At 44.5% G+C, this 25,690-nt stretch overlaps 1 protein-coding gene across 4 annotated transcripts; it reads right to left on the minus strand.

The window, feature by feature from the left end:
* Positions 1-2,475: 2,475 nt before the first annotated feature.
* Positions 2,476-24,557, minus strand: LOC122542200 (transcription factor PU.1-like). Of its 4 annotated transcripts, none has more exons than XM_087978274.1 (6): positions 24,434-24,557; positions 14,659-14,683; positions 11,051-11,144; positions 9,548-9,744; positions 7,683-7,794; positions 2,476-5,189 (listed from the first exon to the last, which is right to left on the minus strand). In XM_087978274.1, exons 1-6 carry the CDS (start codon positions 24,454-24,456, stop codon positions 4,870-4,872), a joined length of 771 nt encoding a protein of 256 aa, XP_087834400.1. In that variant the 5' UTR covers positions 24,457-24,557; the 3' UTR covers positions 2,476-4,869. The 4 variants fall into 4 exon arrangements, with proteins under 4 accessions (XP_087834400.1, XP_043535597.1, XP_043535598.1 ...); XM_043679662.2 differs by having other exon boundaries at positions 7,632-7,794; XM_043679663.2 differs by having other exon boundaries at positions 7,683-7,797.
* Between the last annotated feature and the right edge of the window lie 1,133 nt (positions 24,558-25,690).

The following is a 25,690-nucleotide window of genomic DNA, read 5'->3' on the forward strand; positions in this document are numbered from 1 at the left end:
TTGGAATAATTCTGTGATTCTGATCGAGATCACACCAACTTCAGGCCTTCAGCAGATCCTCAACCTTGTGCAATGCCAAAGGCCTGGGCAATATTGCCCCCTGCTGGATATCAACCCCAAATGAAGTCAGAGGCAAAATCTGTCAAAACCCTTTTTCTGAAAATGCTTCTTTGCCAAGAGCAAACATATTGTTTCAGTGAAATCCAATTTTGGGAACTGAGATGTTCAAGTGGCATCCTCTGCCCTGGGCTACGCTGCCTTCACAGCATAAGCATATTGAAGCAAATGGAAATGATCTTTCTGGCCTGCATAAGTTGATAGATAGACCTAGCTCAGAAGACTTTCCTTTCAATCTCACCGTATCACTCAATGTCATCATAGCTGTCCATCCCCAAGCCCCCACCCCGCCCCCATCAATAAACACAACGTGGAGCCAGAGTTGAGAAAAATCAGTAACATGGATACAGGACTAGAGACACTTGGAAGTGTTTTCTTGGAGAGATGTGATCGAGGTATTCAAATCGTGGACAGTGCAGAAAGGGAAAAACTGTTCCTGTTGCTGGGAGGATCGAGAAGCAAAAGCTAGACGGAATGTGATGGGAAGTGACCAAGTGTGTGACAGTAGAGGGGTGGAAGAATTCTTTTTCTGCTAGGAGGGTGGGGAATCTTCGGAATTCTCTACCCCCCAGGACTGTGGAAGTTCAATCATTGAGCATGTTCAAGACTGGAATCAATAGATTTCTAGATACTCAAGATATCGGGAAGATGTGGATAGCATGGGGGAAATGGCACAGTGGTAGATGATTAGCCATGATTTAGAATGGCTGAGCAGACTCAAGGAGCCCAATAGCCGATTCCCGCTCCTAATTCCTACGCGAAATAAGGAGAAACACTTTCACATGGTGAGTGATTAGGTTCTGAAATGCACTGCCTGAAAGAGTGATGGAAACAGGTTCGATCAAGCAATTTCGACAATTACCTGAAAGGAACAATGTGCAGGGTTACAGGGAGAAGGTAAAGAGAGCGACACTAGGTGCATTGCTGAGACAGTCAACACAGACATGGTGGGCTGAATGGTCTCATTCTGTGTTGTAACAATTCAGTGATTCAGAGTGAGTTCACACCAACTCCTACTCAACAATGAACCTCAGTCTTACCATAACCATCCCATAATCACCCCTAAACTTATCATAACCCCAATAAACCCATTAATACCAACAGAAACCCAAATAAACATCATAACCTTCCCAAAACCTCCAATAAAACCTCCACTCCGCCACAGATACCTTCTGCACTGAAACAGTCATTGTACTAATTGTGGCTCCCATGTTGCTTTGTGACTCTGGTCTTCCTTAGTAACCTCTGAGCCAAGTCCATTTCCCCTTTGCATGTCGAACTTTCCTGCTGACTCCGCTAATTAATCCCAAGTTCCTCATTTTGAAACTCGTGACGCTTGGTTTCGAAGTCCTTGCACATACTCTTAACACCCAACTTCTGATTCTTTTCTCAAACTTGTAGTTTTCCATTGCCTACGTCTACAGCTTTCGATAAAACAGGATCCCTGGGGGAAAGGGAGGGCGAAGGGGAGACGGGAAGAGGAGGAAGTGGGGAAAGTATGGAAGGAGACAGAGAGGGAGGAGGAGGGGATTTGGGGAAAGACAGAGGGGGTGGGGATAGGATCCAGATTGAGCTCTGATTGTGGAGGGTCTACAGAACTTATTTGGGTTAAATGCAGTACAGAAACCAAACAGGGCCTTGGCAAACCTCAAGTGCCTTCCTCGTACGAGAATTAGGACTGAGGTACAAAGGGGCAGCGGCTTTCTCTGGGACCGTGATTTCTCCCCTTCCTTCTCCAACTTGACCCCAGTTGATAGAGTCAGATATAAAGGGAATTAAAGGCTATGAACAAAACACAGGATTGAGACAGTGGAGTCTTGGTATTGTTACTGAGCACTGGGGACATGGGTTTAGATCCCCCAGCATAGCTGGTAGAATTTAATTTCAATTGATAAAATTTGAAATATAGAACTATTCTTGTCCAACCCAGCCTGGCCTAAATGTGTGTCCAGACCCACAGCAATGTGACCTCCAAAATGGCCTAATAGTCACTCAGGTCAAGTATTTACAGAGAGCCCCTATGTGACCGATAAGATCACATCCAATCCATCACATACGGGGTTGTGGGGGTCAAATGGACTGCTGCTGCTCCTAGTTATTATGACTGCAAAATAAAAGAAAGGTTGATGGGCAGAGGAGGAAATGTGTTGCTGGAAAAGCGCAGCAGGTCAGGCAGCATCTAGGGAACAGGAGAATCGACGTTTCGGGCATTAGCCCTTCTTCAGGAATGGGCAGAGGAGCAAACGGTCTGTTTCATGTCTCTCTGAGTGAATCTTATTTATAAAACAAGTGAAAAGTTTCCAAAATAATGGTGATCCTACCCTTGTGCTTTTGAAAAGAATAACAGAGATCAGCTCCTGCTATGAAAATTAGAGGATTTTTATTTTCCTTTTAATTCTGTTCAACAGCCAAACGTCCCACAACATCTGATCCTGGTCTGTTAGTATCAACTAACGTTTCTTCTATTTACATTTATTTACATGAGGGTAATTGTGGGGATAATGGTACCCGCAGTTGTGCTGGCACCCAGCACCATTGTAGCGCCAGGCATTGACTGGCAGAATAGGACTGCCAGACACTCACACACGCACACATACCACACACACGCTCACGTACACAACTCATACACGGTCATACCACACAAACACATGTACTCATTCACAAATTATGCATACATACATTGCACACACACACAAGCTCATGTACACAATTCATACGCAGACACATACCACACAAACACATGTACTCATTCAAAAATTATGCATACACACCACACACATACAATGACCACATCAGCTACACTGGGAGGCTGGACATCCCTGATGTGTGTAACATAGTTTTCCAATGCATTGAACGGTGTTTAAAAAAGCAACAGACAAAAATATTTGGGCTTCAAAACAACTCGATTCAGCGCACACAATCTACACAAGATAAAACCAAGCCCAGAAACTGCGCGGGTACCTCCTCGGACACTTTACAGATTCTTCTCAAGCACCCCGTGCACCTTTCCCCCCCCCCCCCACCCATCCCACCTCCCCTGTTACCGACTCCAACCCCACCTTCCCTCCCTTACCTTCGCCTGCTTTGCTTTCAAAATATATACAGATACATCTTAAACTTTCTGAAATGTGTTCAAGGAATTAAATTTTGCTTCCCCAAGCGCGGCGCCATTCCATTAATGCTTTCTGTGGGGTGCAGCCTTTGATGTCACTTTGGGAAAGAGAAATGCACTTTCTCACTGCAGCTTGCAGGCCCTAACCTGCCTCTTAACAAAAAAAAAACGGAGTCTTTAACATAAAATTTACAACAAAAGCACGCTTTCTAAAATAAACAGAATACTGCAATGGGACGAATCGGCCCCCGCTGGATTGGTACCCCATCTGCCAACTTAAACATCCACTCCCTGCAAGACCGACGCGCAGTGTACCATCCACACGATGCACTGCAGCAAAGCTCATCTAGCAGCACCTGCTGACCACACAACCTCTACTGTCTAAATGGACAAGGGCAGCAGATACATGAAAACCTGCGAATACCCCTCCAAGCCACACGCCATCCCGACTTGGAATGTTCCTACAGCGTCACTGGGTCAAAATCCTGGAACTCCCTCTCTGACAGCACTGGCAGTGTAATGAAACCAAATGGAATTGCCACAGCTCAAGTAGATGGCTCACCATTACCTTCTCCAGGGTCATGACTGATGGACAATAAATAAACACTGGCCTCACCAACAAACGCCTCCTCCCATGAAAAAATGTAGGAAAACAAAAGGAGAACACAGCAAAGCCCCCAGTCGGCTGCATTTCCCAAAAGGGCCATGTGTGTTTGGGTCTTAGCTCGCCACAACCTCTCCAGGATCATTCCTCCACCCAGTTGAACCTCCAGCCCTACAGCTTTAAGCAGCACTTAGTCACAACAAACCCTGCAGGTAGCGCCTTTTATCAACGGGATACAGGAAGCTGACGTCCTCCAACCTAAAGCAAGGGGAATCTGATCATTTTAACTTGTCCACCAACACTCCCAAAGCCTGCACCATCATTCTGATGGAGGGCCGATGGTGAGCACAGGCCAAAAGGTATAAACAGAGGCTCTGTTCTGCCAATCAGCGAGATCATGATAGATCCGTATCTGTATTGGGCCCCAGCTCTGCATTTCCTAATATCCTGAGCCAGCAGTGCCCATTTCTGATTAATTGAGCTACCACTGGGCTGCTTTTGTGCAGGAATTTATTCTCATGGAAGTGAAGCTTTTCCTAAATTTTCTCCTATGGATATGTCCCCAGGCCCTGGAAACCCCTCTCCCCAACCCTGCCCCAAGCAGTGGAAAAGCGTTCTCTCCAAAGCACAGAGGTTTGTAATGAACGTCCTTTCAAAGTTCTCCTGTAAATGGCTCCCTCAACCAGCCCGAGCCCCCTAGGAGGGGGGGGGGGAGGGAGGGAGGTGCGAGAGGTAAAATGAGGGGCAATCTCCTTTTGGATAACCAGTGGCCTTCAGAGGTTTTCTGGAGAAACAGAATGTGCTGCACAGCTCTATTGGGAAAGCAGCAGGTAGCGTCCAGTTTGTGAGCCTCGGTATGTCTCACATTGACAAGCAATGGGCATTCAACAGCACTCTTGAAAACCAAGGCAGAAACACAACGCAAAAACAAGGAAGTAAGTGCAGTGTCAAGCCCAGCCTTCACGTCTTAATAAACATCGACAGTCCAAGATGGAAGAGTCCAAAAGGAAAGGGAAAAGGGCCCCCTCCCCCGACTTTACGGCAAATAGCTGGTTTTACATTCAGATTTCTTCTGAGAGAGCAGCATGCCATCAAATTGGTAGGTGAGCTTCTTCTTGATCTTGCGGATCTCGCCAGTCTTGCCGTAGTTCCTCAGGGCCCGCGCCATCTTCTGGTAGGTCATCTTCTTGCGGTTGCCCTTCTGCATTCCCCAGCGATGAGCCAGCACCTCCTTGTGCTTGGAGGAGAACTGGAAAGTGCCCTTCTCACGGTCCACCCACCAGACGCAGTCCCGCATGTCCCCACTCTTCAGAAGCTCCAGCAGGAACTGATAGAGGCGCACCTTCTTCCGAACACCTGCACAAGTTGGGAAGTACATTAGTCATACGACTTAAGAGGGCCTCCTGTGTCAATTTAGCCAATGACAATGAAGGGGCATTCCATAGAGTCATAGAGATGTACAGCATGGAAACAGACCCTTCGGTCCAACTCATCCATGCTGACCAGATATCCTAAATTAATCTAGTCCCATTTGCCAGCTCTTGACCCATAACCCTCTAATCCCTTCCTATTCATATACCCACCCAGTTGCCTTTTAAATGTGGTAATTGTACCAGCCTCCACCCCTTCTCTGACAGCTCATTCCATACACGTACCACTCTCGTAAGAAAAAGTTGCCCCTTAGATCCCTTTTATATCTCTCCCCTCTCATCCTAAACCTTTGCCCTCGAGTTCTGGACTCTCCCACCCAGGGAAAAGACTTTGTCTGTTCACCCTATCCATGCCCCTCATGATTTTATAAACCTCTATAAGGTCACTCCTCAGCCTCTGACGCTCCAGGGAAAACAACCCCAGTTTATTCAGACTTTCCCGATAGCTCAAATCCTCCAACCCTGGAGAACATCCTCGTAAATTAAGAGTTCCTCCTGCTCTCAGCCAAACTGGAGGGATGTGCAAATTCATCTACCTGTTTGGCTACACTACCCATGAATGCTCCCTGGCCTGCAGGTCCCAGAGTGGGACTTGAATCCCAACCTTCTGGTTTGTAGACAGGGACTCTACCCACTGCACCACAGGACCCCCTTATGGAAGAGCAAGATGGTTTGGCAATCACAAGCTGGAGCATCAGCGCAAGAGGATGACAGGGTCTGGTCCCTTGAGGACGATCATGCAACAAACAACAAGAAAATTGTTGGAGGGGAGTTGGAGGATATCAGTAACCGGTGGGGATGGGTTTAGGTTCAGGTGTGAGCTTCCCCCACTGCCAAATAGGCAGAAGGAATGGATAAGGTAATGGTGCCATGTGGGAAGGGAGGTAGTGAGATCATAAATGGAGGCAAAAGGGTGGGATGGTGTAGTATTGGCTGAGGGAGACTGGGGCAGAATCTTTGGCTTCCCGATACCAGACTCAGCACCTTTAGGACCAATGGCTCCAAACTGAGGAACACCAGTGAAATCAATTCCTTCCAAGAAAGGAAAAGTGTGCTGGACTGCTGAAATTAATTTTCAAATGGCAACATTGACTATTTATTTAGAAATAGCTTTCAATTAGTTGTACTTCAAAGAGCGAAGATGGGAGATGTGGGAAGCGGTGATAAAGTTACCAAGGCCAAAGTGAACGTTGTAGGAACATGCACCACAGTAGACTCTCCCACCCAGGGAAAAGACTTTGTCTGTTCACCCTATCCATGCCCCTCATGATTTTATAAACCTCTATAAGGTCACTCCTCAGAGTCTACCAAGAAGAATTTAAATTCCATTAATAAAATGAGCGCTGGATGCTAGTTTCAGTAATGGCACAATCACTAATTGTTGTAAAAGTCCATCTGGGTCATTAGGAAGGCAATCTGTGTCCTGACGTAGTCTTGACTACATGTGACTCCAGACCCAAGCCAATGTGGTTGACTCTTAACTGTTCTCCGAAATAGCTGACCAACCCACTCAGTTCAAGGGTAATTAGGGATGGGCAACAAATGCTGGCTTCGCCAAAGATGTTCACAAAGACAAACAGCAACCCAATTCCACATTGGATTCTTCTGGAATTAGCCAGAAGTTCAACTGGGCACTCACCCAACTTTGACAAACCAACTAAACCTTTGCTACTTTCCTCACTCCAAGTCGAGCAAAGCCAACTCTGTCACAGTTGACTGCACTAACTGGTAGGAAATGTCGGTTTTCCTCCTCTAACCCCATCCCCACTGCCAACCCAGCAAAACTGGCAGCAGCTGGATTTCATAATTTAATTCGGGATGGAGGAGGATATGGAGACACAAGTCTTTGCCAGGAGACTGGCGCCCAGCTCAGGGGACTAACATTTCTATTTGCAGCATCCCACTTCATCACAGCACCATGACTCTTTATTCACATTGTCAAGTGCCCATCAGTATCTTGCAGTCTCTCAAACTCTCCTTCTCCGACTTTCTCTGTCTCTCTTCCCTCCCTTCCCCATTTTTCTCACCCTTTCTTCCATCCCTTCCCCCTTTCCACTCTTGCCTCCCTTATTTCTCTCTCCCCTCCCTCTCCCCCACCTCTTCCCTCTTTCTCTATCCTCCCTCCCCTACCTTTTTCTCCATCTCCCTGTCTCTCTTTCCCCTCCCCTCTCTCTTCCTCAGTCTTTCTCTGGCTCTCTCTCTCTTTCTTTCCCTCCCTTCTTCTCTCTTCCTTCTCCTTTCCCACCTCTCTCTTTCTCTCTCTCTCTCCCCCACTCCCTCTCTCCCCCAGAATGAATACAATACTCCATTCACTAACTGACGTCCTCTCAGATTCTTATGTTGACCTGTCATCAGGGCCTGCACTGACCTCCATCGTGCGTGGACGACTCTCTGGGAGGGATATTCTCGTCAAACTCACTGTCAGAAACCTCCAGCACGGGGCTGCCGAGGTTATAGTCATCATCCTCGGATATCGAAGGGCTTGACAAATCGGTGGGTGTCTGGAAGGAAGGGTACAACATGGGGAAAACCTGCTGGGGAGGGAAGTGCGAAAGAAAACGGAAAAATAAAATCCCCGTGCCAAAAATCCATCAGGACAATGCATTAAAAATGACAAATAATAGACATACAAGATTAAAAATCGAAAAGAACAGCGCAAATAAAAGAGCTGAGAGAGAAGCTCAAAGAAAGAGAGAGAGAGAGAAAGAAAATGTTATTTATTTTAAATCAGCAATAGCTTTGGAAGTTTCTCATTTCATGTATGTTCCTGTTGATATCCAGTGGCACAGTGTTTACCTCCCAGCTGCATCACTGTGTTGGTCCATCTTTCTCTACAACACTGGGAGCAGGAACTGGCAATGAATGTTCTGTCAATTCCCTGAAAAACTTTTACAGCTTTACCTTGAACAAATATACTACATGATGGGAAAAGGCCTTGTCATCTCTCTCTCTCTCAAGCCTTTCTCTTTCTCTTCACACATTTTATTACCTCCTTTTCCCTTCTAAAGTGCTTGTTTCTCCAGTAAATAATATCCAAAATCTAAAGACAAGATAGTTATAGAGTCATACGAAATGGACCCTTTTGTCCAACCAGTCCATGCCGACCAGAATCTCAAGCTAAACTAGTTCTGCTCAATTCCCTCCCAGGTTTCCTTCTAGAACTTGACTCTTTCATACGTGGATTGTCTCAAAATCTGCCCTTTCCTTTCCCTGCCCTGAAAAAGACAGAGGAAAATCTGAGGTTCTGAAATAGAAACTGAAATTGCTGGAGAAACCCAGCAGGGCTGACAGCAGCTGCAGAGAGAGAGAGAAAAACAGAGTTAATGTTTCAAGTCGGATATGACTCTTCTTCACAACTGTCATCAATGTCATCAATTCTGGAGAGGAATCGTACTGGACTTGAAACATTATCTTTGCTTCTCTATTCTCTAGCTACGGCCTATCCAGACCATTATGAAGGTTCGCCTTAGCTGCCTGCTTTTTAACTCAATACCCCTATTTATGATGCTCAAGATTCAATTTACTCTGCTAACCATTCTTTTGCTACAGTTCCCACCTGCCCCACTCAGTTGACTGGATGACTGGCTTGCGATGCAGAGTGATGCTAACATCACAGGTTCAATTCCCGCACTAGTTCAGATTACCACCTTCGCAACCTGTCCCCTTGCCTGAGGTGTGGTGGCCCTCACGTTAACATACCATCAATTGTCTCTCACTCTCGTCTCTGACACAACAGCAATGTTACACAGCTGCCATTATAAGAATTAGAGCCCCTACAGCCCAGCAAGTCCACACTGACCCTCTAAACAGTAACCCACACAGACCCATTCCCCACGTTTCCCCTGACTATTGCACCTAACATCCCGGGCAATTTAGCACGGCCAATCCACCTAACCTGCACATCTTTGAATTGTGGGAGGAAACCCATGCAGGCGCGGGGAGCATGTGCAAACTCCACACAGTCGCCCGAGGCTGGAATTGAACCTGGGTCCCTGGCACTGAGAGGCAGCAGTGCCAACCACTGAGCCACCATGCTACCTGGTGCTACACTCTTTAAAGATTCATTCACGTGAACTCCCAGATCCCTCTTTCCCTCCACGCTCTTTAAGACGGTGCCATTAGATGGATATGGCCGGTCCCCATTCCTTCTGTCAAAACGCATTAGTTAGACTCCATCTGCCCATTCTGCAGGGCTCTCCATATCAGTTTGCGGTCCATTAGTAACATCGGCACCCCTTGCCACACTGACAAGGTTGGTGCTATTGGCCCATTCTGAAATGTTACCTGGTTGTAGTCCTCCTCCAGTGGGCAGGTGCTGTGGTTTGGCAGTGAGGGCTCTGGGGTGCTGACAACCTCCAGTGGGAACTGCGGGTACAAACTCTGCAAGTGTGAGACTGCCACATTCTGAAGCTGGGTGAACTGCCCCCCGTCGAAATGCTCATAGCTCAGGCTGTGATGTTCAGAGCCCGTCCAGTAATGATCTAAACAAAGAAGCAGCTTGTCAGGAGGGACACCTTGGATATTTCTAGAACATTATTGCCCTTAGACCCTGCACTCAGTCTCACTAGCCACCTCCAACACCAGTCAATAATTCAACATGCAGGCCACAATATAGACAGGATTAAACTAGGTCTCAGAGGGTGAACAAAACAACACATGCACTGTTGAAACAGAACTTGCAAGATATTACTTTTAATCTTTCACAGGATGTAGGCATCATTGGCTAAGCCAGCATTTACTGCCCATCCCTAATTGCCCTCCAAATGTTGGAGGAGAGCTGCCTCCTTGAGTCACTGCAGTCCATATGGTTCAGGGACATTCTCTGTTCTGTTAAAGAGGGACTGCCGGGATTTTGACCCAGTGACAGTGAAGGAAAGGCAAATTTATTTCCAAGTCAGAATATTGGGGTGGCTTGGAGGGGAACTTGCAGATGGTGGTGCCCTCTTGTACCCTCCTCAATAGTAGCAGTCATCGGTTTGGAAGGTGAGGAAGGAGACTTGGTGAGTTGCTGCAGTGTATCTCATACATGCTACACACCAGTACTACTGTTATGTGGCTGCTTCAGGTAACTCTCTGATGGATGAAAAGGTGCCATGGGATAAGGTGATAATAATGACAATCTTCTCAAATATAAATACATTGTAACCTTTTGCTTTTAATGTGCAGAATATTCTCTCCTTGAATTATTAAATATTTAAATGAATAAGAAAGTCATATCAAATTTACAGCAGAGAGACAGACCATTTGGCTCATCAGATCTGTGTCATTGTTCAAGTCCTACTCAAAACTCCTCCCAGTCATCTTCATCTCACCTGGTTTAGTGAGCCCGGAACTTTAACTATCAAGGTGGATATGGACAGCAGATACTTAGGAACACCATCACATGAAAGTTCCCCACCAAGCCACTCACCATCCTTACTTGCAAGTATAACGTTCTTCTTTCACTGTTGCAGAGCTAACAGCCTGAAATTACCTCCCTGTGGATGCACCAATACTCTATGAATTCAGCTGGCCCACCACTAACTTCTCAAAGGAGAACCAGGTACTTGGAATATATGTTGGATTTGGTAGCGGTGCCCTTATTTCTGAAGACTGATTTTTTAAAAATGTTATTCAAGAGGTCCTTGTAGTCTATGAGTCAAGTCTTCCTTAACTGCAAGGCTGTTGTATTAGCTCTGAGCTGAACTGGGCTCTCAGTTCCAGTGACGAGACAGGAGAGTCCAATTGCTAGCAGAGAGATTTAAAAAAGGCCTTCTTTCAATATGCATCAACATCCAAATCACTGACCTGTAGATTGCTCTGGATCAGCAACATAGTAGGAACAAAAAGGAGCTGGATGCTTGCTGTATGTATCTGTTTCATATGACACTGCATCAGGATACTGTAGAGAAGAGAACTGTCAGGATTATTCTAATTTTCACTTCATATCCCCATCCACCTCACAGTTTAGACTTCCTGTGACTTGCACTAACGCAGCACATTAACATCTCCCGCTCCAGAAACGCCACACACATTGAAACACCACACATACACCATCCCCCTTTTCAGAGTCTTCAGTCAATCAGGTGTTGGCTGAACTGCAGAAACTATCACAATATGATCAACAGATAATTTGCTCACAGCTATCTCCCGCAAACAATAGTTAAATAAGAGGAATCTGTTTTCAGAGACCAAATAAGCCAAGTGGTGGGAAAGCCCAGTGCATCTAGCCAACATCTGGGGAGACAGAAGCAGAGAATTGGACTCAAGGCATTAAATCTGAAGTTTCTCCTTCTCTACACATGCTGCAAGAGCTGCTGAGTTTCTCCAGCCATCTTGACCTCCAGCATCTACAGTTTTTGCTTTCATTACAGTTTTTAGCTTTACATTGGCCGAGGGGTCTAAATATTTTCTCAGGGTACTAGGAGGATGCCCCCTGATCTCCATTGCATTATTGGAGGTGGGACTCCTTACATCTGCCTGAGACTGTGGACAAGGTGTGCATCATTGGATCAAAACCCTGGAACTCCCTCCGTAACAACTCTGTGGGCAACAGCGGTTCACCACCACTTACTCCAGAGTGATTAGGGACAGGTAATAAATGCTGACCCAGCCAATGACACTGATATCCCAGAAAAGAATAATAAAAAATTATGATCTGATTCAGAACAGCAGTCTGGATGCTTTCAGTTCCACAGTGGGCTATGCCAGGTATTGCCAAGGGCAATAATACTGGCTTACGAAAAAAAAACAAATGAGGTGGATTTGCAAAAGCTCAGCTCATGTGTCCAAGTACATGGTGTCGACAGCTTATTTGAATTCTTCCAAAAGAGGTGTCAGTGTTATCGTAAATAGGCCTTGACAATCTTGGTTAATTAGTTAACTTTTGCGATAACTCAGGAGGTTGGTGACCAGAAGAAATAGCAACAGGAACAGGCCATGCGGCCTCTCAAGCCTACTCTTGCTATTCAATAAGATCGTGGCTGATTTGACACACCTCATGACCACTTCCCTGCATTTTCCCCATCACCCTTGATTCCCCGACCAGTCAAGAGTCTATTTCAGCCTGAGTTCAACTCGTGCTCCCATCTGTTTCCTTTTCGTGTTCATGCACATAGCACTTTCGGCTGTTTATCTGTCACCCCAGGGACCCTCTGTACGGATGCACGTGGCCATGGTGGGGAGGGGAGGGGGTGATTAACAACTGGAGTGTGTCAGTGATTTGAATACAGAGTCTGGCCTCACCACCCAGTCTCTTGCCTCAATCCTGCATGTTTGATGGTGCCCAGTTCATAGAAAGTTACAATCCACTCAGCCATGCTTAGCGATGGTCTGAACTACAATCTGCAGAGGTTGCTCCTGTTATTAGGTAGGGCCCCGTGAGGGCAGTCTGTTAATCATGTTCACCATTCAGTCAATCAGCCTCCATTCAGAACTCCTTCTGGTAACACTGCCAACTGGAAACTGGAGGAGATTTGTATCCAATCGGATAACAATACTACAAAGGAAGAGGCCATTCAGCCCATCACCTTGGTTGCTTTCCCTTGAATCCTTCAGGCAATGCTGCATATTCCAGTTTTGGATCTCACTGTGCTCACAGGAAATCAGGCAGACCCAAGTATCTCAACAAAAACCAGAGGGGTGACAGGCAGACCTATGGAATATACTGCCCAGAATAAATTTAATAGGAGCTTTCTAAAGGGATTTGCATTCATATTTGAAAAAGCAATGGTTTGAAAACGTATCAGGGCAATGGGTCTAATGTAGATAGCGCTGCTAAATGGTCAGCACTGGTTTTATGGACTGACTGAGCTCCACTTGACTTTAGGATCCTAAGGTATGTTCCAGGCTTCCTGCAGCCTGACAGAAGTAAGAAAAGGTGTCTGTTTGAACACAGGTGGACGACTATTTGAGATAGTCCAGTGCACAGATGCAGATCCAATTAATAAGGACCCTCAGATAACAGTTAGACACAGGGTAAAGCTCTCCATGTTGTGTCTCAGTCCCCATGCTCCCAAGCATTCATGGAACCAATGGGTGGTTACAGCAAGGAATTAGGCCATTTGGCCCATTGTATCTGTACTGGCCTGCTGCAACAACTTACATTTTTATAGCACCTTTATCATAGACAAATGTCTTAAACATTGTGCGTGGATTGTCATTAATTGAGTCCAAACAGCACTGCTGATAGCTCAGACAGGACAAGACTGGAGGAGTCCATGAATAGGTCAGCCATATCTTATTGAATGGCGGAGCAGGCTCGAAGGGCCAGACGGCCTACTCCTGCTCCTATTTCTTATGTTCTTATGAGTTCCCCTCGCTTGCTCTTGGTTTGAATCATCTGCCTGTCTGTACTTATCAAAAGCATAACAGGATCAAAGTTAATGAAGATAGAAGTGCTCAAGCTCCATTCTTTAAGTCAATGCAGTGTTTGATACAACTCATTATCTTAATGGGACGTCATGGGAGGATTGTTAGGAGTCAATCACATTGTTGTGGGTCTGGAGTCACATGTAGGCCAGCCTCAGTAAAGATGGTAGACTTCCTTCCTGAACAAAGCGTATGAGTGAGCCAGATGGGTCCATTACTGGCACCAGCTCTCTATTCAGACTTACTTAGAATATCTTTAATCAGTTTATTCAGAGATGTTATGACACACCTCTGGTCTCCTTGTCTCAAAGACAGGGTTAAGATTGGTGCCCTATCACTGTGCCAAACAGGCTCCTCCAGATGTAATTAATAAAGTAACAACATTTAAATTGAGCATTAGGCTTTGTAGAATACAAGAAATGACGGAGCTGAGGGGTTTCAGAGAGGTATGTGAATTATACCAGCCAGTGTGCAGATAAAATCTCCAGCCAGATATTATAGATAAACTGGTCTGTTTTAGACCTAGCACATTAGGAAACTGTGGTGCAGCAGTAATGTCACTAGAACAGTAATCACAAGACCCAGGTATGAGTGTGGAAACATGGGTTCAAATCCTATCATGTCAGTGAGTAGAATTTTAAATTTAATTAATGAATCTTGAATTAAAAGGAAGTTATTGCTGATTTTAAAATAAATCTTGTCTGGTTCATGAATGCCCTTTAGGGAAAGAAATCTGCTGTTCTTTCATGTGACTCCAGACCCAGAAATGTGGTTTACTCTTAACTGCTCTTTGAAATAACTCTAACAAGCCTCTAAGTTCACAGGCAGTTAGAGATGGGCAATAAATGCAGGCATAAGAGAACAAAACAAACAGAGAGTCAGATTTCTCAGACGCTTTCCAGTAGTTTATTAAATTCAGATTCATTTCTGCTCAGATATGGCAAAGTTGGCAAGTCTGAGCATATCAATTAAGGGTGAAAATATGTAAACATTCAATCGTTTGTAAAGAAAAGCACTCAAAACTTTTAAAGATGCATGATACTTACCAGAGAAATCTGTGATGGCTCAATCCTATGGAGAAGGAATAAAATAAGACACATTAGAATGTTAGCCAAAATCAAAAAGTTCTGCTTAGACGTACTGCTGGAATTAATGCCCTGTGATGTCTGGCAGAGCGTGTGGCAAAACTGTGCATGTGGCCTGCCACATGCACCTCAAGAGAGAAAGAGTGGGAAAGGGGAGTGAGGGGGAAGCAACAGGAAGGGTGGCAGGGGCAGGCAGGAGGAGGAATACTTAAGGCTCCACAGCCCACGCAGCACATCCCTATTATCTGGGAATTTGTGACATTCACATTTTAAACAATAACAACAACAAGGCGTTTGGAAAAGTAAAGCTGTACTGTCGCAAGACACCATGTATGTAAAGAAAGGCAAACAACTGCACATGGATACCCCAGGAGATGATCCGGTTCACAATGCCCTCAAAGGCCAAATAGTCAACACTGAATGCCCAGATTTACAACCACACAGCTGTCTTTGGCATCTGCTCATCAATGTCTCCAGCAGAGGACGGGGGAAGAACTGGTGAAGGTGATGGGAAACATTACTTGGCATCAATCCAGAATGGAATCATACAGTTCAGGAGAAGGCCATTCAGTCCATCTTTCCTGGGTTAGTTTTGTTCATTTTCTTGTTCCATCTCTGAGCCAGGAAACCTGGGTTCAAGTCCCACTTGCTCCAGAGATGTATTGTGACATTTGTGAACAGTTTGATTAGAAAATATCTATAACCAATTCCCTATGAAAAAAACATGTCTCCTCTCTATGGGTTTTCTCTGACAATGATTTTAAATGTGTGTTCTCTGGCCATTGATCCTCTTATAGGTGAGAATCATTCCTCCTAATCTGTGTAATCAGAACTTTTCATGATTTTGTCGACCTAGACTAAGCTGCTCTCATGGGAGATGCCTCAGCTCCTCTGGTCTCACTAAATCAAGTAAGAGCTCACTAGCAATGGCAATGACTTTACGAGTTGAAACCCTCATACAGAGAGAATGTGTGAATGGGCCATAACCATTTCCATTACTATCCAGGCGCCACCTCCCTCGTAATTGGAGAATGCTGCGTGGGGTTGGGACGTGGTAAATATTTGACTCCGCACGTTTGCGTATATCAGGCATTCCAACCATTCCTCACCAGACTTGCTGAATTATTGACAGCAAGATTGCAATGGCTCACTCCATTGAGTAATGCTTGAGTAAAGTGGCTCCTGCTTCAGAAAATTCAAAGAAATTAATAGGAAATGCGATTGGAATCAGACAAGATAAAAAGGGATGGGATTGATCTAAGTAAATCAGCACAATTTCAAAATAGCAGTTCTTTTTAAGGGTTTCTATAATCACGATCATGTTCAAAGCAACATTTAGGAATGTATGAACAGGAAAAGAGTATTCACACCTTAAAGCCTACCCCTCCATTCATTTCGATCATCAGTGACCTGCATCTTATTTTCAGCTACCTGCCTTTATCGCAGAACCCTGGCGTTGCAAGGTTGGTGCCAGAATTCATACGGTCAGGCATGATTGAACAGTCTGAGGCTTATCTCTCCAGACAACATAAGTGAGGGGCAATGACCAATAGATAATGAAGGGATTCAACAAGGTTGGCAGGCAATTCCAATGGAACCATTTATTGCGACAGAAATGGGGGGATCGTTACAATGACCAGCAATGCTGCATTCCCAGAAAGCTTAATAAGCAAGTGAGGGAGACAGGAATGAAAACAAATATGGTGATAGGGTTAGTTGAAGAGAGGTGGTTGGAGGCTCATCTGAAGCATCTACATTAGCAGGAAACAGTAGTAGAACTCCCAATTCCGTAAATTCAATGATTTTATAATCATTAACAAATCCAACAGGAAATTCAGCAGAAACTTTTTCTTTTAACCTAGAGAATGGTGAGAACACACTTGCATTTATTGAAATGGTGGCAGGAATTCGGAGAATCCTGAACTCATCCAATCTCTCTTCCTTTCCTATTTCAATAGGAAAGCTTGCATTTTTCACCCCTGCCACTGAAACACACTTTCCATTCGCACTACCAGAAGTTTTAAAGGCAGAAAATCAGGTTGGAGGTCAGAGTCAAGAAACCCAACCATCATGTGAACCTTTCCCTTCCGCCCCCACCCACGGTCCGAAAGATTTGTTGACTCACATGCAGCGAGACTCTCGGATGATTAAGGATCACATTACAAACACACAAAGAGGCATATATTACAGAATGCCTCCACTTGTATGAAACCACAAGGATAAGTTCAGATCCACCTTCAAGATGAGAATAGCTGCTGGGGACGAGATTCTCGTTTTCTCTGTCTGCTGGCTTTCAGGGTCATCGTGTGAAATGAGACTGATCAGCCCCCAGACTCCAGTCCAGGGGGAGGCTGGCATCTGTCATTCAATTGTCCATGTCACTCAGGATTGTGACGGGCAGAGCTGGGGTGGGAAAAGGGTAATTTCCACATTGAGAGGTGAGGCCCATCCACTCGACAATTCCTTCGGTCACTAGTGTCAATGACAAAAGGTGTGGTGTGTAGAGAAACATGTACAGTAATTGCCATTGGGATTAGCAATCATGGAAATTTCAACACAGAATTTCACACAGAGGGTCACAGCAAACAAGGAAGCCATTTGGCCCATCATGTCAGTGCCAGCACTCCTAATGAACAGTTTTACAAGCGCTTGAATGGGATGTGGGCATTATTGCTGTTGCCAACATTTGTTGCCCATCTCTCATTTCCCTTGAACTAGGGCAGTTAAGAGTTAGCCACAATTTTGTGGGAGTGAAAGTCACATGCAGGCCAGACCATGTAAAGACAGTAGATTTTGTTCTCTAAAAGACATTAGTGAACCATTTCAACAAAAACAGCAGTTACATGATTGCCATTAGACCAGCTTTTAAATACAGACATTACAAATTCAACCATCTGCCACAATGGGATTTGAACCATCTCCACAGAACATTAGCACAGGCATCTGCATCACTTGTCCAATTACATTACCACTATGCGACCAATTCACCTAATGCCAGCCCTCCATCTTCTGCCTTCACCTTGCACATTGTTCCTTTTCAGATATTAATCCAATTCCCTCATGAAAGCCTCAATTGAACCTGCTGCGACCACACCCCCAGGCACTACATTCTAGACCCTAACCACTCACCGCGTGAAAATTTCTTGTGTCATCAATGCTTCTTTTGCCAATTCCCATCAATCTGCACATTCATATTCTTCATGATCGTCCTGAGCAGCAGCAATTTCTCCCTCTCCACACTGTCCACACCCCTCATGACTTTGAAGATCTCTCTCTAAACCTTCTCTTCTTCGACAAAAACAGACCCAACATCTCCAATCGATCTATCTAATGAAAGTAACTTAGTTTTCACTCACTGTGTTGGCCCAGAGCAGAGGGAGTTTACATCTTGCATTTGAGCACTCAGAAGAGGAAAAGAGAAAATTAGAATGATAGGACAACATTAATTACACTTGAATCCTGCCAATGATAGCTGAACTCCTCCCACTGGACTCTTGTATCATGATTACACAGACTCCTTAGGCTTAGGTGGCTTAAACATCAATATCATCTGCTTTCACCTCCCTCTCTTCTTCCCTTGAAGACTTCAACCTCAAGGTCTCATTGCAAAACAAGACTCGACTGGCCAACCTTGGTTTGCTAGCCCTGGCAGTTGCCTATTCACAGCGGGAGCACACTCCAGCTGACCCCCTCATTGCTGTCAACACTAATTCTAATAGTTGCTAGTTATGTGCTTCAAGAGCAGGAAGCTAGGCTGATTACGAGACACAAAGCCCATTTATAGTAATCTTACCAGTACATCACGTGACTATGGTGATTAATTCTGAACCTGGCACTTTCTTGTTCTGAACGTCAACACGGTCAACTCAGGGGTAACCTACTCCACTCCAGCCCAGCGACTGCAACTGCCAAATTCTGGAGACTGCTAATTGCTACTGTGTACATCATGATCTTAAAAATCCCATCCTTGTTTCAAATGCTTTCATGGTCTTTGCCCCTCCTTATTTAGATTAGATTCCCTACAGTGTGGAAACAGGCCCTTCGGCCTAACAAGTCCACACCGACCCGCCGAAGAGTAACCCACCCAGACCCAGACTAATGCACCTAACACTATGGGCAATTTAGCATGGCCAATTCACCTAACCTGCACATCTTTGGACTGTTGGAGGAAACCAGAGCACCCAGAGGAAACCCACACAGACACGGGGAGAATGTGCAAACTCCACACAGGCAGGTTGCCGAAGGCTGGAATCGAACCTGTGACCCTGGTGCTGTGAGGCAGCAGCGCTAACCACTGAGCCACTGTGCCGCCCTAAAATTGTGAAATCTCTTGTGCTTCCCCAATAATGAATGCTTCACCACTGGTGGCCGTGCATTCAGCTGGCTGTGCCCAAACTCTGCCATTCCCTCCCTATACCTCTGCTTCCTTTAAGAGGCACCTTAAAACCTACCCCTTTGACCAAGCTTTTCATCATCTGACCTAACATACCCTTAAGAGGTTTGGTGTCAAACTTTGCTCTTTCTTAAAAAAAAAATTAATTCAGGGGATGTAGGTATCACTAGCCAGGCTTCTATAACTCACTTCTCAATGGCCAGAGGGCAGTTACAATTCAACCACATTGCTGTGGGTCTGGAGTCATATGTAGGCCAGACCCGGTTAGGATGGCAGATCATTTCATTCCTACAGAGCATTAGTGAGTCAGATAGGTTTTTAAACAATAATCATCTGTGGTTATATGATCACCATAAGGCCAGCTCTGTATTCCAGAGTTTTATTGAATTTATACTTCACATTCTGCCATGGTGGGATTTGAACCCACGAGTCCCAAATGATAGCCTGGGGTTAGTACATAGAACAGTACAGCAGAGCAACAGGCCTTTCGACCCACCATACCTGTGCCAACCACAATGCTATTCTGAACTAATTCCATCTGCCTGCATATGGCCCATCTCTCTCTGTTCTGTTTGTTAGTGTGCCTGTCTAAATGCCTCAAACTCTGCTATCTGCTTCGAACACCACCCCCCAACCTTGGCACCTTCTGTGCTAAAACGGGCCTCGCACATTTCTTTTAAACTTTCCCCCTTCACCTTAACCCACTACCCCTAGGATTTGAAATTTGCACCCTGGGGAAAAAAAGACCCTGACTAACCAGGCCTCTCATGATTTGATACACTTCTATCAGGTCACACGTCAGCCTCCGACCCAGCCGCCACCCTCTCTGGATTAGTAACCTGCTGACTTAACCACTACACCATTTCTTCCCCGTGAAACACTTTGGGCCATTTCATTTGATGTTAAGGATGCAAGTTGTTGATTTTTAGAAATGGGGTCTTCCAGCTTGTTCAGGATAGTGACCTTCAGGACCATAAGCAAACAGCAGCCCACTGCACCATTAAAGATGGGGCAGGTATTGCTGATTCAGAAGGCTGCACAGTCAAACCTTTCCTTGTAGACTGCACTATATTAAATGAAACAGCAGCAATCACCCTGAGAAACAGGGCAAGAGGGAAGGACAGGGAGTGTCACACTCATTCACATTATCACACTCTGCCTCCACCATACACTCTCCTTGTCAAATACCATCTCTCATTGCCTCTCACACCCTCCCTGTCAAATACTGAACCTCTTTGCACACTCCCGAGCAAATACTGTCCACCTCCCTCTTGGTCCTTTTCAGACACCCTCCCTGTCAAATAATCTCATACATCTTCCTTAACAATTGACACAACTACTTAGTGATTAATTTGGCTTTTCTCCCCTTTATTCTTTCATCCCAAATTTTCATTTCAGAGGACAGTTAAGAGTTAACCACATCGCTGTGGGTCTGGAGTCACATGTAGGACATTAGTGAACCAGACGGTTTCAACAACTGATGATGATTGCCATGATTGCTGTTGTAGAGGCTAGCTTTATAGTCCAGATTTATTAATTGAATTTAAATTCCACCAGAGACCAGGATGGGATTTGAAACATATTAGCCTGCACCTTTGGATTACAAACCCAACAACATCACCATTACCTCTTTCCCTTCGAGTGCCCTTTCCTCTGAACTATAAAGTAAACCATCAAATTAAAAAAAACAAGGAATGCTTTATCATTTTGGACAACATAACCAACTTTATTATCAGCTTCCAGGACTGTGACCAATTTTCAACCATTCCTTAGTTGAAAATTATTTTTTTCTCAGGATTTGAACATCATCAGTGAGGCCAGTCTGTGCTCACCGCTAGGAGATGGCAAGTGGAGAGATCATGAGGACCTCTTCTTTGCATTTTAGATAGGTCGACTCCCACAACAGTATCTGGTGGGAAATTAAAGATATAGGTGGGCCTTTCATCCAGTTACCTGGGACTGTCTGCTGTGTTGGATAGCACAGTGCTACAGGATACAGCTGTAGTCGGAGACCATAGTATGTGAAGGCATAACATATGTTTCGTGGAGGCAATTTTACATTGCTGTTGATGATGAATAATATCCAAAGCCCATTGCTACATTTGAGAAGTAATATTCTTGTCCAGTTGACCACAAAAACAGAGTGTGTAGTCATATGACAATTTACCCCCACTTCAGAAACTGCAATAAAGGGAAGTTTTACTAGTTGCAGTATTTATTTGCACTTTCCAATCAGTAAATTTCCTGCTTGTTCGACCATCCTGGGGTCATGATGAGAACTCCCATTCCCCTACCCAGTGGTAAACACTATCACTCATAGGCCATATCAATAACTGGAAGACTACTGCCAGTCAAGAACAATTTTGTTTCTCCCTATGAGCCAGTCCATAGTGGCACTAAGATTCAATACCATGACATAACATAACTGTGTGTGTGTGTCTGTCTGTCTATGACATCAACCTCAATTTAGTTTCTCAATTCAGCTGCACAAAGGCACAAAACAAGGCCAAATGTCTCCCCGAAAATGTGAGTCACCCTTTGGTGCCTCCTGGTAGCCAGCTTGGTGTATTGCTGGTGGTCTGCAGGACCTTTCAACTGACTTACTCCTGAAGGTGAGGAGGATTGAGAATTAGTTGAGAGTTGCTGTGTGTGGTCAATGAACAAATGCTTTGCACATTTCTTGAACTCTCCTTCATAACATTCAGTTTTGGAATTGTCCGGTATAATGTTAATTCAGTCGTGCAATTAGCCCAATATTACAGCTGGAAGAAGGACTCCAATGAGAGATGCAGTCCTTTATACTCACACGTCTTCCCTCTCATCTAGTGACTGCAGACTGACTGCTGAAGATAGTGAGTAGTGTTCAATGGATATAAAACAACTTGCATTTATATACAGCCTTTGACATAGTAAGATCTGCTCAGAGGAGCAGTTATCAAACCATACAAGGGGCAGGTTTGCAGAAGCTTGACCAGAGATATTAAGGTGAATCTTAAAAGAGGGGCTGGATAGGTAGAGTGGTTTAGGGAAGGGATGGCACAGCAGTGCGGGGGGTGGGGGGTGAATGCAGAGGCTGGCACTGCCAATGGTGGAGCAATCAAAATCAGGAATGCTCAAGACACTCAAATAGACAGGATGTCAGCTTCTCAGAGGATTGTGGGACTGTCGAAGTTTGCAGAGAAAGGGAGAGACTGACAATTTGGTGACAATCACGAAAAGTAAAATTCAAGGCAACTCCCAGCATGCGACACCAAGATGAGGAGATAGATTTGATCTGTGAAAGATGCACAAAGCTATAATTAAAGCATTGTTTTTACTGTTAAGAAAATACACTTGTTTTGAACAGTTTTACCCAAAACAAGCAGCATCAGAGGCAAAACAGCAGCATATGCACCTTTAGAACTGTACGTAAAAAGTCATTATCCCATTGGTCTTCCAGGATTGGACAGTGGACAGATTGGCTGCTGAGCTTCTTTAACCACAGCAATGGCTACGCATCCAAAGTAGTGCATTAACTGTAAAGTGCTTTGGAATGTCTTGTGGTTGTCACAGATGCTGCAAATAGTTCTCTCTCTGTAAACAACTGCCATTATCAGGCACACATAGTCGGCAATTAATTTAAGTCACGGTTCAATATGGGGACAGGTGGCCCGGAAACAATTTTTGGTCATTTCAATAATTGGATCACCTTCAAAATTGTCTCTGACCCCTCCATCTGAAGGCAGTCACTTGATAGAAGCTACTAGCACCCTTTTTGAGAATGAATGGAGCATAGTGGCATCTTCACCCATCATCCCTCTTCTCATGAGGGATTGATGGATAGTGTGTGATTGGTGCCAAGTGATTGCGGACTGAGGCCAGGTACAACATCCTAAATTAGCTCAGTTGATATTACGGCTTGAGCCAGAGACCCGCATGTCTCTACAACTCACTAACCCATGCAGTTCCCAATTTGCCCACAAGGTGGAGGTAAAAGAAAAACCCTCCCTTCACTTTTTGTTTGTTAATCCTGAATTTTTTTCTTGTCTGATAATTTATTAACATTACAAAGCATTGAATAATACAGAAGCAAACCCAAGTATTGCCAAGTTAGATGGAAAATCTGTACAACATATTTGTGACTGCAAAAAAGTATTTTCGAGAAAGGAACCTCTACAAGAAACAAAAGCATATGCAAATACTTGTCTATTTATAATCACCGATATTAATGATAAAACAAAACAGTTCATAAGAACACAATTCTCTTCCAGTGTTCTAGTAAAATTTCCCCTTCAACAAACATCATCAGAAAGCAGATTAACAGGTCAAGCTTGTTGCTATCTGTGGGAAGTTCCTGGCAAAGCATAATGTTGTATTTACTAACTTAAGTCTCTCGAATCTTCAAATCTAATTAATTATTGTGAACATTTGACATCGAAGAATGTGTCAATTAGTAGGCTGTGTGTATCGATACTATCATAGTGTGCCTATAGGTGACAGAAATACTATTTTCTTGCCTTACACTGAAATTAACCTTCTTGGCATAAACCCTGGCAATGTCAGGAATGTGATTGCTCATCACATTTGCTTATTTCCTTCTCTTGCCGCCTCTTTAGTGCGAGAAAAGACGCAGAATTTATTCAAATTGTACAGAATGGTGCTCCAGATGAGAATGTTTTCACCAATTTAAAACATGCTGGAGATATCAGCTTCCAGCGTCCCAAAACTGCAGTTCCACAATCGAAAGCAGACAAATGGAACCTGTAACTCTGAGGTAACCAGTGTGTGTCAATTTATTTAGCCAGAACTCATTCGGCCAAGATTACAACTCGATTTACAAACAGGCACCTCCGTACTGTACACATAAACACGCAGCTCAGGAGTGCAACTATCTAGAGCAACCTGTCGAAAAGATCATAAACATTTTGTCCTTAACTCCTATTCGAAACAATCCAATCTTCGAAGTTCAAACGCGTTGATTATCATTCACTTTACTCCCCATGAAACAGCAACTTCACTCTTACTGAAACGCTATGAAACATTGCAGCCATAACTGACAGTAATCTTGGCACCCCAAGTCCATCTGCCAATTTAAAAAAATACCCTTACAGCTAGATTCCTCGCACCGATTAAAAGTTTATCACTTCAAAAAAAAATGTTTTTAGACTCTCACCATGACAATTCAAAATCATCTTTCAGTTCAACATTGAAAAAAAGTAAGCCTTAAACTTTATCTTTTTTTTTAAAACAAGGGATGTTTTGGTGGTGTTAGGTTCATCTGGATAGGCCAGTGGTTGATGCAGTGTTTAGTGGGGAGGCGTTTTAAATAGAGCTTTGGATTTTCCTATGTTTACAAGTACTTACTGCGGTGTTTCCAGCGTGTGCATGTTGGTGGACAGAGCGGTGCTTTATGAACACGACCTCTTTACTCCCGCTTCCTCTCTGAGCCCAGTCTGGTGTCGTTGCGTGCTTTTAAAATATCCATATGTAAGTGGGTGGAGCCTGTGGAGTTTATTTCAAAAATCCCCTTTTGCATTGCACAATCAACATTTCTGGGAGTTAAGAGTCTTTTGTCGGTTTTTGGGAAAGACAAACTGAAAAAGTTAAAAGTGTGAACGGAAAATCTCCCCCTTTCCCAAAGAGCAATAGAAACATTTATATTAGATTTTCCAACCATGTAAACTAGCCAGAATTGCAAACCAAATCGTCTCGCAAACTGTACTCGCGTCTGATTTCCCCAGTGATCTCAAGCCGCTACTGCACTTGCTTTTCAATCCTCGCCCAGATGTGCGCATTTTCCAGGGAATCCTGCAAAATGTTCAATGTCGATCCTACACCACGCCCCCTCCCAAACAAATAATGTCGCCACCTCCCCCTCCCCGCTGCAGACCACACACTCACAGGAGCCCTCAGTGGATACTGTAAAAACAACACCTGTTCCCATCCTGACTTTCAGTGGCTTCTATCATTGAAGAGTTTTGTTCACCACACAGACAATGGAAGAGAGTGTTGTGGCGCAGTGTCCCTACCTGAGAATGTGTGTTCAACTCCCACCTCAGGGCAGACTGCCTCTGAAATCCGTCATAACACACCCAAAGTGATTGGTTTGAAGAAGTATTAGGAAAAGGAATGGAATCCTCTGCCTTTGGAAGCCTGGTCCACCTTTTGATAAGACAGTAACTGATTTCATTGTTCATTTTCCACTCTGTCCTCCTTGATTTCCTTAATTGCAGATTAATTACCTGTTATAGAGTCATGGAGTTGAACAGCACTGAAACAGGCCCTTTGCTGCAACTTGTCCATGCCAACCAGATATCCTAAATTAATCTAGTCCCATTTGCCAGCATTTAGCCCATATCCCTCTAAACCCTTTCTATTCATATACCCATCCAAATGCATTTTAAATGTTGCAATTGTACCAGCCGTCCACCACTTACTCTGGCAGCTCATTCCATACACGCACCACCCTCTCCATGAAAAAGTTCCCCTTAGGTCCCTTCCCCTCTCACCTTAAACCTATAACCTCCAGTTTTGGACTCCCTGCCATGGGGAAAAGATCTTGACAATTCACCCAATCCATGAACCTCATGATTTTTTATACCTCCATAAGGTCACCCTCAG

Source organism: Chiloscyllium plagiosum, unplaced genomic scaffold (assembly GCF_037043375.1).
Source record: "Chiloscyllium plagiosum isolate Xiang-an unplaced genomic scaffold, Cpla_swu_hap1 HiC_scaffold_33, whole genome shotgun sequence".
Classification (NCBI taxonomy): domain Eukaryota; kingdom Metazoa; phylum Chordata; class Chondrichthyes; order Orectolobiformes; family Hemiscylliidae; genus Chiloscyllium; species Chiloscyllium plagiosum.

Coding starts and splice junctions, on each gene's coding strand:
- LOC122542200 (XM_043679661.2), bottom strand. CDS start 24,456: ATGCACACGCTGGAAACACCGCA. Junction 14,684..24,433: donor CACACGCTGGAAACACCGCA/GTAAGTACTTGT, acceptor CCTTCTCCATAG/GATTGAGCCATCACAGATTT. Junction 9,745..11,050: donor TGATCCAGAGCAATCTACAG/GTCAGTGATTTG, acceptor TTCTTTGTTTAG/ATCATTACTGGACGGGCTCT.